At 40.5% G+C, this 15,448-nt stretch overlaps 2 protein-coding genes and 1 non-coding gene across 5 annotated transcripts; all 3 read right to left on the bottom strand.

The window, feature by feature from the left end:
* Positions 1-1,955: 1,955 nt before the first annotated feature.
* On the bottom strand, positions 1,956-3,101 carry LOC147166848 (uncharacterized). Of its 3 annotated transcripts, XR_015096389.1 has the most exons (3): positions 2,900-3,101; positions 2,281-2,731; positions 1,956-2,032 (listed from the first exon to the last, which is right to left on the bottom strand). XR_015096389.1 is itself a non-coding variant. In XM_086088112.1 (2 exons), the coding sequence occupies exon 2, from the start codon at positions 2,719-2,721 to the stop codon at positions 2,356-2,358; it is 366 nt and encodes a 121-aa protein (XP_085944238.1). In that variant the 5' UTR covers positions 2,722-2,731; positions 2,900-3,101; the 3' UTR covers positions 2,073-2,355. The 3 variants fall into 3 exon arrangements, 2 of the variants coding, with proteins under 2 accessions (XP_085944238.1, XP_085944239.1); XM_086088112.1 differs by lacking the exon at positions 1,956-2,032 and having other exon boundaries at positions 2,073-2,731; XM_086088113.1 differs by lacking the exon at positions 1,956-2,032 and having other exon boundaries at positions 2,073-2,731; positions 2,896-3,101.
* Positions 3,102-8,689: 5,588 nt separating this feature from the next.
* On the bottom strand, positions 8,690-15,351 carry uqcrc1 (ubiquinol-cytochrome c reductase core protein 1). The gene is made up of 12 exons (XM_086087914.1): positions 15,230-15,351; positions 14,068-14,208; positions 13,894-13,980; positions 13,582-13,711; positions 11,749-11,947; positions 11,531-11,610; positions 11,340-11,455; positions 10,031-10,174; positions 9,587-9,747; positions 9,324-9,498; positions 9,175-9,250; positions 8,690-9,105 (listed from the first exon to the last, which is right to left on the bottom strand). Exons 1-12 carry the CDS (start codon positions 15,290-15,292, stop codon positions 9,041-9,043), a joined length of 1,437 nt encoding a protein of 478 aa, XP_085944040.1. The 5' UTR covers positions 15,293-15,351; the 3' UTR covers positions 8,690-9,040.
* Positions 9,858-9,978, bottom strand: LOC147166850 (small nucleolar RNA SNORA26). Its single transcript, XR_015096396.1, has one exon. It is a non-coding gene; the product is annotated as a small nucleolar RNA SNORA26 (small nucleolar RNA).
* Positions 15,352-15,448: the final 97 nt, after the last annotated feature.

Consider the following 15,448-nt stretch of genomic DNA (forward strand, 5'->3'; position numbering starts at 1 on the left):
GCAGTGGTGAGCCACCAGGCAAAGCAATAAAGTAATCTGTACGAGCCTGCTTAACAGCAGCACCAACAGCCTAAATTACAAAACTATATAATAATCAATAAGACTGTACTTTAACAAATCAGATCTTTCGTTCTCAGAAGGCCAAAACATTTTAAATATACAGCGATGGCGTTATATTATGGTTAGGGGGTGCTATCAACCGGTCAGAATTGATATTGCCCAGTTAAGCCTCCCCAGCATTTTAGTTGAGATACATACATACATACATACACATACATACATATATACATACACATACATACATACATATATACATACACATACATACATATACATATATATATATATCCCCCTTTATCGATCAAGAGCAAAAATAAATTCTGGCGCCGTGCCTGATTATAGAGAGAAAAATAAAATGACCCAAATTCAATTTTAAGAAAACTAAACAATGTAAGATGTAGAAAAAATTGCATTATACATACACAAAATTAAAAGACAAATAATCCAGATTTACGTGTTATGTGCTCCTGCAGATGCCCGCATACGGCGTTTAATTTAACACACCTGTCTCAGGTTCGGGGCTGATGATTGAAGAATGTCATGTGATTTCCGGTTATAACCGGAATGTATGTTTATTGTGTTCTTTAATCATTATTTATATATTTTACATTTAATTATTGACATGTTACTTTTGCAAGAGCGAATGACTACTTAATTGTTAACTAACTAATAATAATAGATTAAAACAACCGTCACTGTGTGTGACTTCATAGTCTAGCTCAGCGTCATACGACTCACGAATTGCAACATTTATGCAAGGTTAGTGTGGTATCTTCAATCACTTGTTTAGTTTCCACGATATTTATATTTGCTTCGTAAAAGATAGCTCGTTGGAGAATTGAGAGGGCGAAATAGGTCAACCTTAATCGACTCACGTAGGATTTCGTTTGCAGCAAACGAGGAAAATAATCAAATACACTAACAGCTAACAAGAACTTAACTGAGCCAAGGGAAGGGACCTATTTTTTCCACACACACGAAAAAAAGAATACTGAAATAATGATGACCTTGTGTACTTTACTCACAAGCAGTGTGCCATCTGCGCATGTTTAGTTGAGGGAGGAAAAAAGCTAATTTACTCAAACGAGGACATGTCACCACTCACTCTGTTGTATGAATAGCAACAGGTGGATTATTTTACACAGGTTTAATTGTACCCTTTGACATCTAATGGGAGAGCATGTAATCACTAGCATAGATAGATGAACCAAGACACAGATAAATAATGATTTAAAAAAAAAAAAGTGAGATTGGACAATTTCCCACAGCTTTCAGGCTATGGCACCTGGTTGGTAATCACGACCAACAGTAAATGTGTGTGCATCTGTGTTGTCATCACACAAGCCTATGCTGCACCCTGCAAGTCAGTTGGGATCAACTCCAGCTCACCAGGCACCACGCTATAAAAAAAATTAATGGCTTAATAGTTCAGGTACGTGTTACCAATGAGTGTCCAGTGAGCGTACGTACGTCTATGCCATTTAAGATTTGTTATAGGAGCACTTTGGCCAAGTAGAGAGGTTCCATATGGTAGATTCAGAAAACCAAAACTTGCTCTTGATTTCATCAAGATGGTTTGCTTGTGTGGTGTTTGCCGCTTGTTAAGTTTTCTGTCGGGTTTATGAGCTTTAAGTAATTGTCTCAATGTCATGACGGGCAACAGAGCAAACTCCAGTGTGAATCAAATGAACAGTTTATTTCACTCTGTTGAATCATATTTCATGCTCAGTGCCGGAGCCCAGATGAATCATGCCGCAAGATAGTCTTGTATAGCAGAGCAGATAAAGCACAACGACTTACCATAGCCCAGAAGTGTCAAATGCCACACGCTTTGCAAACAAAGGCTTATATGAAAGCCCTGCTCTTTCATTTCTTTCTGAGGTCAATATCCTGCCTGTGTCTTTGTCGTGTTTATCGGCCATCGCCAGTGTTGGGGGTGACGCACTCATTTGTCTTCAATGGCTCGCTGATGCTTGTCAATGCAGAGTAAGATGAATAAGACGAGCGAAGAATAAATGTTATCATCACATTTAATTCAACAAGCTTTGTTTGAATTCGTGACATGCAAAAACACAAAGGAACAGAATTGTGATGAGAAGAATGTGACCTAAGTAATGAGACAGTAGTGCAGCTCTTTCCGCTTCTACATTTGATAGTGTATTAACTAGTGATGTAAGTAGAAAGGAAGATCTATGTACTAATTGTATCTGAACTACTAACTTTGCCATTGATACATTGTGTTAAAGTAAATGTTTTTATCTCCAATTCCAGCTTTTTCCCCGCCATGCCGTCGTGCTATTTCCTCTTGCCGATCCGCGCCATCAGTTCCGCGTTGGCTGCCGCTTTGGTCCTCAAGTCCTGGTTCTTGGCCAGGTCTATGAGGACGCTGAGGATACTGGTGGGGACGTCAAGGGACAGGGCGAAGCGGGACCCCGGCTGGGCTCTCTTCGGCATCTGCGGGGCTCGCGCCGGCCGCAGAACCACGCGCTGCTCGGACCGTAGCAACGAGTCCAACACGCCGCCGCGCTTCATCACGTGGACGGCCAGCGTGCTTCTCCTCGTGTCCTCGTCCAAGTCGTCCAGAGCGGGACTGCTCCTCTGAGCGTGGCTCCCGCAAGGCAGCAGCAGCGCCAGGCAGAAGCACAGCCGCACCGTTCTCATGCTCGCAGATCTGTTGGCAAGATGATGCAAATGGTTTTAAAGCGCTTGCAAACGCAGGACGCAAGGATGAAGTCAGTCGAACGAATTGTTACAAAGCACCCTGCTTGGCGTGCAGTTTTGCAATACGCAGCAATATCTAATGATACAACAAAAGCTTCACTGTTGAGTACTTACTTACTTGGTGTCACTGCAGTGGATTGTTGGTGACTTGAAAAAAGGCACGGCAACTTCCAGCGTTGGAAATAATCTGGAAATGTGAATAATCAACGAAATATGTGTTGGCTGTCCTCCTCAGTGATGACAGGAGCGACCAGTGTGTCACGCAGCGGGACGTTGAAGTGGCTGAGTGTCCCGCACGACCCCGTCCGTCTTCACTTTGCCGTCCCCTCTCTCTGTTTGTTATGTTCCCCCTCCCTTCTTTTAATCTCATTTCCTCCAGTCTCATTGCTGTGTCTTTCTCCCATCTAAAAATAACACAATCACAATCATTTGTTCATAACGACACGGACAGTCGGCACACAGAAGAAAAGTGCAGTTATCCAAATGTAATAATAAACCTCTGATGCCAAAAAAGAGGATGCGTGAGAGAGATATGATCTCAGCCACACGTGTGCATTCATTTGATTCATCATGCAGAAGAGCAACATATCAAATGCGAGTACAGTGATAAGACAGACTATATAAATTATTATTATTATCATTTGTGTGCACAAGTTCCAATATTCCTTGGTGTGTCCACATTCATTTTCAGGTCTTATACATTGATGAGCAGTGAGTCAATAAGGTACCCATTCTGAAACCAGAGCTGCTGACAATTTAAAGAGTAAGTCAAGTAAAAAAAATATTCACAATATGTTCTTGTCTAAACATGATATTCTGATTCATATTGTATTTATGGAATATGAATTGAGCAGCAAATTTTATCCATCTCAGGGAGCGGCCATTTTACTACTTGCAGTCGACTGAAAATGACATCACAGTGCCTAAGTGCTCAGGTATGACATTGTACTTTCACTTTTCCTATTATTATTATTTTTTACCAGGGGCAGCACATTTACATATGACCTCGCTCAATCAGAAAAAGTAGAAGGCGTGGTGCTGACTTACTTGGTCATGTGACGTTCACAAACTGAGCCTTTCGGCAATGTGATGCCATTTTCAAGTCGACAGCAAGTGGCAAAATGGCCGCCCAAAGAGGTGGATAAAAACAAGTGGATTTTGCTGCTTAATTCATATTCTATAAATTAAAAATTAACCAGAATACTGTATTTAGATTGGTGGGAGTACATAGAACTTTTTTTTTTTTTTACTTGACTTTCTATTTCAATGCAGCTTACAAGTAGTACTAAAAACTACCAAATTTGGCGGGTGGAGGCATAAATGGACCTTGCTAGAGTCACTGATACTTTTTACTGGTTATTCAGGCAGAGTGGGTTCAGTACCCATTCAGTGACAATGAGAATGTGAGTGGCCTAGTCATTGACTGGCTATCGGTCCAGAATGGAGGTTGTCCGTCACCTAAGTTATCTTAGAGAGGCAACAGTTCTTTGTGACCATGAACAGAATAGACGTTTACCGAAAATGGTAGGATGGATGTGTGTAAACTAGGGGTGGGAATCTTTTGTCTCACGATTCGATTCCGATTTTTGGATCTGCGATTCGATTCAGAATCGATTAGGAGCGATTTTTGCTTCAATCTATACATGTGCAAGGAATTGTAATGATCTACTCCAGTCTGACACGCTAATGCTAATTAGCGCGCTACTCGAGGCACTTTTATCACTCAAAGGAATGGCTCCACGCTGAAAAAAAAAAACGTTTATTGGAATAACTTGATCGTGACTTTTTCCTTCTACTCTCTAATGTGACTACAACTTAACACAGGGATGTGATTTGACCAAAGTGAAATTATCTGAAAATTTAGCCGGGGGTCTGGGGGCCGCGGGCACTCAGCTAGGTCCAGAGCTCATGGGTTTTCCGTGTTTTTAAGTACTTTCAATGCACTCAGATGACAAAGAAATAGACAAAACAACAGCATAAATTTTCAATGTATATTGAACTATCCCATATAAAATTGCAGTTTTAGTCGACTCAAAATCAGTCACATTCAAAAACATTGGACTGCCTTTGCTTCACTGAGAATATCATCATATATATTTACCATGCAATAAATCATTTAATCAATCATTCTTAATTTAATACATAATGCATAACAAAAACATAAAATACCTCATGCAGCAAGCTCTGGTAAAAACACAATCATGCATTCGTCGAATGCATGATTGACTAAGATCATCTCTGTAACTGCATACATCAAGACAGTCAACATATTGAAACCTGAAAAGTGCAAACATGCAGCATTCATTTGAGTTTGTGTCAATGATTAACCATGTTAAATATTTATGGCCATTTTTATTACGTTATAATATTTTCGAAAATTTGATTTCGATTAATTTAAAAAGTTTACCACCGACCTCAAAATTCACGACTCTATCAGCAACTGGTACAGGTTGTTGGGGTGGATCACGTCTCTCTATTACCGCTTCCGATTGTGATGTCAATAAGGGATGGAGGCCGTAAAGTTTTGGAGTTTTCGTTTGGGCACCGAAACTTCCAGCGATGGAATAATTTGTTGTTCTTGACTGGAGTTCTTTCACGTGTTTTTTGCTCTTTGCGTGACTTTCAAGAGCTTTGAAACCTCTCCCACCATAGTCAACGGTATCATGGCACCAAATGCAAAGCGCTTTCCCGGCACGATCGATCTTCCGAATAAAGTCACTGAACAAATTCGTCACAGTCTTCTTTCCAACATTTGTAGATATATCCTTCTCTAACCAGTCCCATCGAAACTTGTTTTTTACGATCTTGTCAATTTCCTTAACTCGCGGAGCATCTTTGCGTTCGATCACGGACATCTTTCTTTAAACACCCGGCAAAAACGTCTGAGAAATGAACAATGGCATACTCCTATGCCTTTATAACAAGCGCGTTTATTGGTCAACAAACAATGGCATACGCCTATGCCTTTATAACAAGCGCGTTTATTGGTCAACACGGAGACTTCAGCCAATCGCAAGATCCGTTTAATTTCAGTTACGGAAACACTAAAATGGAATGCTGTCGAGAGACGAAATCGGATATTTTACCACTTAAAAAATTGTAACATTTTATTTTTGGAGATAAAAAAAGCGGAATTCCGCGAATTAGCGGAAAAATCACATCCCTGTTAACAGTGTATTAGACCGCGTGGAACCACACTGCCCCTCAGTGGCCAAACCGGATACAACATGAACAGCGCTCCAAATAAAGGCACACACAGACAAAGGCAAGACAATATAAAATAATTTAAATAAAATCGATTTTGGGACATTTAAAATCGATTCTGAATCGTATTAAATGAGAATCGCGACTCTTATGAGAATCTATTTTTTTGGCACGCCCCTAGTATAAACAGATCATTTGTATCATTTATTTATTTATTTTATTTTTTAATTTCTTAAATCAAGTAGATTTTAAGATTATGCTTAAATGTTCCATGGGCCTATATAGAACAATGCTCATTAGAGAACAGAACTCTGGGGATATTGAACTGAAATCGTGGAGAGCCGTAAATTTGTGCTTGTCATTATGGTGAGTAGCAATCAGCACAGCAGTGTGCCATCTGACAATAACGAGGTAGTAGACGAATGGCCAAACACAATCAGTGATCTCTGGCCTAACCACCGAGAGAACCTAAATAATAAGATGGTGTCAGACTACATGAGTTTGGATTCTGTGGGTGGAGGAGGGGCAGGGGGGCACTTCCATTGTGGCCAAAAACTCCTGCATGCTGATTTGTATGCGCCAACATTGAATGTTCAATGTGCATGTGTAATGTGTAGTTTTGTGCTTGGCTGAGAGTTGGCAGATACTCTAAAAGCATCTGAGCATGTGTTTTATTTCAATTTTTGCTCTTTGTTACTTAATTGTGTTTTCAATATTATACCTGATGATATGGGTTGTTTTGTAGTTTAACACCTTACATGATATGCAAACTCATTTAAAATCATACTAAAATCCATGTTAATCTCAAACTACATTACAAACCAAACACAACATTCAAACAGGCGCAATGAACACACAGAAAGCATATGCCTGTTTGTTTTTGTTTTTGCACTTAAGCACAATGTGTCAACATCCCTCTTCACCTGTCACGCCCCAGTAACATCTCCAAAACCGAGCTGCTTACGTCAGTGACTCTAAAAGAAGCAGTTCTACATGACGGAGCAATCCCAAATAGTGTGAGGAGATTTTACAGGCTTCATTAGCTTTACAGCAACAGCTGCTGAAGCATATTGTTGCTTCTTTAAAAAGGCAATTGCATCTTTTTTTTGTAGTGTCACATAAATGTAGTAACTCATCTAAGGTGACTTATGGTCCTTAATTGAACTACTATTATCACATTTTCAGTGTGTTCTTTTTGTGTAGCACCATAGGATGCCTCAGATCCCGTATTAAAGGAGCACAAAGGCAGCGAGAAGAAAAAGAACTCTGGAAAACGGCGAGGAGGAAGATGTCACATGTCTACCCCCGTCTCCTGAAGCACCTCCATTGCATCCCATCTCCGGACCAATCCTCATCTCACTAATGACTTAAGTTCAACATGATTACGGTGGCTGGGCCCTCGGGGGTCCTGCATCATGGATGGCCACAGATAAACGAACATACGTTGCGCAGATGTCACCGCTCCTCCTAACTAATGTTCATGATTTGTACCAGTCAGTCGCATCGCTGTCACAGATCCAGCATGACTTCATGTTAATACACGATTAGGTCATGATTCAAAGCAGATCCTGGCTTATCATCCGGCGGGCTGAGTCACATAAATCTTATCATAGAGGTTCTACGTCAGTCTGTGTATGTAACTAGTACAAGGGGGTCTGCAACCTGCAGCTCTCGAGCCACATGAGACTTTTTCGTTCTTCTGTTGTGGCTCACTGTGACTTTGGAAATGAACAACAAGTATTTAAGGTCACGTGTACACTATAAAACCCCGACGTGGTGATGCTGAATGCTAAATTCAGGAGCTGTAATGATATCCAAATGTGACATTACCATATTATCGCAATATGAACCTCATGATACGATAATTATCACCCTACTGTGGCGGTGTTGGTAATATATAAATATAAAAAAAGCTCATATTTTAAGGAAACAAGTAATTGAACCATTTGCATCATGAGTTGATTTCAGGGGGAAACAATTTATTTTAAGAGGGTGACAATATATCAACCTCTGAGTTTTCTGCTATATCTATGCCTCAATGCCACTATGGTCGCCGCCTTCCGCCATGTTGAATTACTTTGTAAACAATGTACAGTGCATTATGTTACTATTGGCTCAACTGTGTAAAATATCAGTCTATGTAGTTCATAATGCTGTGCTTGGCTGAATCAGGTGAAAAGTAACCGTTTTTTTTTTTATGGAGATGTGATCATGACGACGATATTGTGGAACTTTTAATATCACGATATTGTGGTATCCAAGTCAAATAGACGCAGATTATTTTACTTGAAAGTAAGCCTCAACAAAGCGTCTTTTTTCAGAGTTCAAAATGTTTCATGCAGAAATATTGTGTTCCTTATAGCAGTTCTTTGATTCCATAAATGCAATACACTAAGTTTGTATACAGATAAAATGATACAGTATGCAGCGTTATCCTCACTTTAGACCTCAAAAGGGTTTTGTAGCTCCCGGTGTCCCCCATAGTAAATGGCCATACTGGCTCTGAGTATTGAAGGTTGCCGACCCCTGAACTCGTACTTAGATCTGTTCAAGTGACGTAAATCAGAATTTTACCTGTCTTATGAATCAGTAAGTCCCAACCAGTGTGCCATGGCCTGCTAGTGTGTCATGAGTGCCACTAAAAATGACCCAATGTCTATTAATTGATCTGTGACTACGGGACCAAATATGACAAACGACTCAGTAATTTTACAGTTTTATTTTCATCAGAATTAGAGCTTCTGTTAAGTACAATAGAAGACAGAAATGAATCTTACAGAAATGATAAATATGCTCTTGCTCCAGAATGGTTATATTTAGGATGTACAGAGTCCTGACTTCAGTAAACTACTTGAAGTCTACATCCTCCCAATTCTGTGCCTGCTGCTGAGGTCATGTGCAGATTAAACAAGGTTACCAATTCATCAACTCTACTCACACTCTTAGCTGCCACCGTCAATGGCTAAAACGGTGGGCATGATAAGAGTGGGGTGGGTGGCTTGATGGCTGTGTGTGGACAAGTCGGTGAGGACACGAAGCAAAACCACAATGTCATTTAAAACCTCAGCCAGTACATAGCACTGCGTACTCTGTTGTAGTCAGGCATCTGCTCAATGGGGCCTAATGGAGAGATGTAAGGAACATCCGTTAGTCATCATTCTTCAAAAGGGGTCCAACATTAGAACTCACCGATCGCTACCACAGCTGGACACTTATCGTAGATGTATTTAGAGCAGACGTCACGCACCATTTTGGGGGTCAGGGCCTGAAACGATGCGGCCAAAGTGTGGTCAGCACAACGGGACTGCATTGCCTGGCTACATTTTAAAGCGACTCACGTCGATGCGAGCGTTCCACTCAGCCAGAGAGATGCGCCGTTCATAGTTGAGAATCTGTCTGCCGATGTCGTCACAAATCGGAGTCGTTCCATTGAGCTGTCCCACCATACTGGCCTTCAGAGCATTCTTGCCTCTGGCTAAATCACTCTCAGTGAACGTGGTGCACAGATTCATCCTGCATGAGGCACAACATGACTCCGTTTTCAGACGTTCTAATGAAGCGCGCAGTTGATGTGATCTGTGCCACGAGTGCCATTTCTCACCACACGTTCTGCGCCGCGTACATCATGTCGTCAATCTGGAACCTATCGGACACAAAGTAAATACCCAGCAGGCCGGTGTCACTGTAGGACGAGTAGAATGACTGGAAGCTTTCACACAGGTTCTCCTCCACGACCATGCGGGCCAGTCTGCTGCTCATGTTCTTCGTGGGAATAAGGAGGGGACATGGTAAGGTTTTGCTATTGTGTTCTATTGTTTGGAAGAAATGGGTGATATCAAAACGGAAACAATTTCAGCTGCTGATTGTACTGCAGGTGTCCCTCCCGACAGGTCCAGAGGCAGGGGTGAGACCCCTGACCCAGGTTTTGAGAGAGGAGCATTATTTACCCCTCCGTCATGGCCGCTCAAAACACAAACAGTCTCAAGTGGGCAAAGCTTCAAGGGGACAAATAAACAACTTATAAGACATTATACTGGCGTCTTACCTTTCCACCACCGCAGGTGAGGTCATAGCTTCCGATGGTGGCGTTGGCCACCATAAGAGCCACAATGTCTGGGCTGGCAACACCGGGACCCTCCACAGCGAAGGCAATGTGTGCCAGGGGCATAGCGTCATCACGCATGCGGATCTGAGGAGAATTGTTGCATGAACTCGTCAACATGACATTAAACTTTTTTTTTTTTTTACTGGCTTCAACATCTTGGGCTGGATATTGATTCTAATTTCCTCAATCGATTCAATTTCTATTCACAAGAGTTCAGAGTTTGATGCATTTTTTGTCTGAGGTGACGATAATAATGATAAAATGTCTGATGTGGATAGCACAGTACAGGATTTCACTCGCTGGTGTGAGGTGAAAGACGAGGGAGATTCCCAACCGACGCTGCCTTTGCGGGAACTCGGCTCTTTTTGGTAGGTAGCTTTCCATGCTCAAATCAAAAATAATTATGCTAATGTTAGCGATCAGAAAATGGTAGCAATAAATAGCTATCAGCTTGATAGTTCGCCTTTCCACACTAACCCGACCAGCCACGCAACACTCAAAAGTTGTGTGCTTTCTTGTTTACGAATGCATCGCGGGAATGGAGGGAGGGGGAGCGCAGCGTTTGTGTGTATATAGGAAATTGTTTTTTTTCTAAGGAAAACAATACTGCTTTTGTCCAAAGGTGACGTCATAATCAACGAAAACCAAATGCTCATTTGTGTTACTTTAAGTGTTACACAAACATTGACATTAGCAAGGATGAGATGAAAATATTTTCATATTCTATAATTGTCTTAAAATGCTAAAGTGAGGTCTTTCATAAATGTAAGAAAATATTTATAAATTCATGTCAACAGTAAATTTCAAAAACACAAAAAAATAATTTGTTCTTTTAAAATTCTATTTTCACATGAATTTATGGGAAAAAGAGATATTAAAATAATCGATTCGTGGTTTTATGATTCAATATCAGGCTCGAAAAGGAAACTTGATTCGATATTGATTATTCTATTTTTTTTTTAAAACCCAGCCCTAATAAATCCCAATTAGAATTAAGTCCAATTTCACCAGAACATTCATCAAGTTACTGGCAGGTTTAAGAGTACTTTGACCAAATTCTGTTGTTCTGTTTTCCTGTTCTCTCAAATTCAAGTCTTCTCCTCTATTGTTTGTTTGTTAGCATGTCTCAACCAAACTGGCGCATTCAATGACGCTATCATTTCCCCCGGTACAATTTTACTACCTCCGCAAACTCAGGCGAGCGCCAAAAGCGATGAAATATCCCTGCAAATCCATTTGAAGAGCTCACCTCGCTTCCTGTGAATCTGCAGGCTGACAACAAAGGAACAGCATCTGCCTCGTAATTAAAGGGCACTGCACTCAAGTGAGTCTGGGCCAAACCAACCAGCTCCTCGTGGTTCACACCTGCATATTGAGCACATCACATGAAGGGCCAATTTTTCCACCAATAGTGCAGATGGTGGCAGAAATGGGGCCAACCTCCAGCTGCAGCCAGAACCATGCGCGGCGCCTTGTAATGGAGGTTGACGTAATCCACTAGATCTTGGCGGGTGAGAATTCTAATAGAATTTTAAATTGTTTGTTAAAAATTTTAAGGGTTTGTGCATTCATACAACAAATTACAAAAAATAAAGCAAATTATGAAGTTGAGCAACTTATAATGCTTATATACGATTTTAGTTTGTTTATCCTTCTACCTGGCATTGTCGGATGGTCCCAGAACACTGCGGCCGAGAGGAGTACCCTGGAAGGCGGTTGCATGCAGCATGTCCAGACAAACTTCCTGCAGGTTGCCTTCCACTTCCTCCAGTTCACGCAGCACAACGCCTCGCTGCTGCTCAATCTCCGCCTCGCTCAGTGAGCAGTTCTGCACCACCTCCGACAGCAGCTCCACCGCTGAGGAAACAAGTACAGCCCTACAGTACCTTGACTTACAAGTGCCACAACTTAGTTTTAGACTTATGAGCCGTTTGTTGCTTGGACATGTTTTTTTTTTTTGTTTGTTTTTTTACAAAGTGAGTTACAAATAGTGTTGCTCCGATACCACTTTTTGGCTTCAGATACCGATACATGGCTGTGTCTTATCGGCCAATGCCAATACCGTACTAATACCACGCCGTTTGAAAAAATATGTAAAAAAATAAAAAAGAATATTCTGAAGTACTCCATACTCACTTGGATGTAAAATCATTACTAACTTGGTCAGGCACTGCTTAAAAATCTTTGTGAAACAGGAAATTCATGCAGCGAACACCTGTAATCAAACATCAGCGAGTGTGTGCTGCGTTCAAATTTCTATATTAGTATTGGTAAATGGCATCGGCCCGTTATTTGTTAGTACTTCCTGATACCGAAGCCAGCATTTTAATGCAGTATCGGGGCCCCTGCCCATTGGTATCGGTACAACACTACAGTAGTTACAAATGAGCTTCAGATAAACTGTTGCTCAAGTGACATGAACGAAAAAGCACAGTTGCATTTGTCAATGGGCTTTCAGCTTTTTTGTGAATGGGACAGAGTCAAAAATACAACAACAAAACAATCACAAGGAGCAACACTAATAGAGCTGTCAAAATGTATCAATTAATCGACAAGTAATTGATTACCAAATTAATCAACAACTATTTTAAAAGATCTTTGCGCAGTTTGTCACTTTTTTTACTCGTGACTGCCACTTCTGGCCCAAAGCGTAACTGCAGCATCTGTGTCAGGCTCATTCATAGTGCGCATGTGAGTGCGTGTACGATCTTGAAGCGACAGCCACAGTTGACAAACAAAGACATGACTTCAAATGAGGTAAGAAAAACTCCACCCCTCCCCCCAAAAATTGGAGTGTGCGGGTCCGCACACTCTACTATAAAGGGAAGATAAAAGCTGATAGATGCAGTCAGAGTAAAACAGTCAGGGCTCTTCATACTCATCTGGGTATTGGTGGAGCATGCATGATGTAGAAAAAGCTTTAATATCACCTTTTTAAATGGCACAATGCACCTAATCGAGTAATCGTTTGGAGCCATTTTTTTTTTTTTTAAATCCTCTGATTTTCAGGATATCAACAGTAGTTTGTTCACTGATTTATGTAGTCCTCCATGAAAGAAGATTGATAATCTTCTGTGTTAAAGCAAAATAAGACATTTGCAAAAAACAGTTTTACTTTTACCTTTTTTTTTTAAATCACTATACGAAGAACAAAATAAACACTAATCACCGGTTAGTAAACTGTAATCGGGGGAAAAAAATGCTTTTGTAAATACATTAATGGAAAATTAAAAATACTCAGATTAGTCGATTAATCGATTGCATAATCAATAGATTGATTCTAAAAATATTAGATAGAGACAGCACCAAACACTACAGACCGACCTATTTTTATTTACTGAAATCATGTTACAAAAAAAAAAGGTATTTTGTGGGAGCCGACACAGATTAAAAACATGAAATACAAACAAATTAGAAGTGTACCAGCATCACAGAACAGCGTGTGCTCTCATTTGAAGGTTCCACTGTCAAAACTAATAAGTCACGTTTACCTTTAGGAAGGTCTTTAGCCAAGATTTTCATGTAATATGCAGTGTGTTCCCGGGTTGTGTAGGCACTCAAGTGAGCACCCATAGACTCCACCTGCTTCTCAAAGGCTGACTGAGGGTGCTTCTTGGTTCCCTAGAGAACAAGGACAAAAGGTGCCTTGTGGAACTGTTTGACTTTTGACGCACACAGTGGAGATGACTTGAATTTCTAAGTCCTAATGTGCTTTAGTCTATCACTAACAGACACTAAGGTAGTAGTAAAGTTTACAATTACAGTAAAATTATATCCATCTATCTAAAATGTCCTTAAAATACCTTAAAAGCCATGTGCTCCAGGAAAAATCCTGCTCCATTGTTCTTTTCATTCTCATAGCGACTGCCAGCATTGATCCACAGTCCGACCTATGATGAAGACATGCAGAGAGTGAGCATTGATCATAAGCACTACAGCATCCACTACTGCAGCGATGCACATTATGAAGTCCTTACAGTGCATGTAGGATGTCCTGTCTCTTCCGATGCGACCCTCAATCCATTTTCCAGGGTAGTGAGACAGGCTTCAGGGGCTCCCAGCAGGCTTTGGGCATAGCTGACTGAGGTCTGTCCACGCCTCAGGGACAACAGGAGGGGCTAGAAAAGCAAGATAGTCACTTAAAATTTACAATATTAATAATACAAATACATATAAACAACTTAACATCAATCGGCAATGAGAAAAGTATCGGTACCATTTTCTTTAACTTCATTTGGTGACGATTTCAAAAATAATACAATCCAACAAATCTTTGGAATGCCTTCAAATAAAAGGCAATATTTGCTTAGACTACTTTATGTTACATTTTTGCCTCATTTGATTGGCAACAGAGACAAAACCGAATCTGCTCCGAAAAATTATTATGAATATAATAAACAACCAAACCTGACAGATAACACAATCCATACATATTTAACACATTTTCATATGGGTTATAATAACAGACCTTAACACATTTTCATATGGGTTATAATAACAGACCTTAACGGTTGTAAGCGTATAAGCAACTTTAATATATATGAATCTTTAACTTGTCATTTCATGATATGCACTGTCACAAAACCTATAAGTGATTTATAATAACATGCATTAATGAAACAAAATATTGTTCGCTCTACAAACATTACAAAACACGATCCAAGGTCAAAACGCAGATTTCAATTATGGCGAAGGCCAGATAATTAGTCAGAAGACCCAATGACAACCGATAGAAGAGCATCACTAAACAATTATTTAGTCAAAGTCACCATACTTAACAAGCTCCTATTTACGAAGCTATGCTACGTTGAGAGGGCAAACAGGGACGTACTATTTTTGACAAGAGCAGGCAATAAGAAAACCCACCATACGAAAATAAAACAATTAGTTTGCACATGTAATCTTCAACTGTCAACAAAATTAGTAGTAACAAAGGCCGTTATTTCTATTTGTCAGTTGACCTTGCATTCGCTCCAAGCTAGCCGACGCTAAAATGCTAACTGAAGGTACCACTTGCGGAAAGCTAACCAAGACAGTTGCTTCCTCGATTTTGGGTTGGTTCACTTCACTTCCACAACATCGGGAACTTGAAACGCCTTTAGGCTTTTTCTTTGACAAGTTACTTGAAGCCTTACTTACACTGCGGGTTTTGGCGAGTACACGACCCACGGTACTCCCAACTCGGCACACAGACGCCGCCATTTTTCACTCCAGGTTAGAGAAGACCGTTTCCACTGTCCTCGCGCATAGGCTCTTCTTCGTTTGTGCGCTAAACTATGTCATCCACCTCAGAACTATTTATCGCCACCACGTGTTCAAAACGTGTTATTGAAAGTATATATATATAAAAAAGTTAAA

Source organism: Leptonotus elevatus, chromosome 10 (genome assembly GCF_054856555.1).
Source record: "Leptonotus elevatus isolate MCC_2025b chromosome 10, RoL_Lele_1.0, whole genome shotgun sequence".
Taxonomy (NCBI): domain Eukaryota; kingdom Metazoa; phylum Chordata; class Actinopteri; order Syngnathiformes; family Syngnathidae; genus Leptonotus; species Leptonotus elevatus.

Bases quoted from the DNA above. Each gene is read 5' to 3' on its own strand.
- LOC147166848 (XM_086088112.1), bottom strand. From the start codon at position 2,721: ATGAGAACGGTGCGGCTGTGCTTCTGCCTGGCGCTGCTGCTGCCTTGC.
- uqcrc1 (XM_086087914.1), bottom strand. From the start codon at position 15,292: ATGGCGGCGTCTGTGTGCCGAGTTGGGAGTACCGTGGGTCGTGTACTC. The intron at 11,948-13,581 runs GTAAACGTGACT...TTGTTTCCTCAG, and splicing joins GGCTAAAGACCTTCCTAAAG to CGGTGGAGCTGCTGTCGGAG. The intron at 11,611-11,748 runs GTAGAAGGATAA...AAATTCTATTAG, and splicing joins GGACCATCCGACAATGCCAG to AATTCTCACCCGCCAAGATC.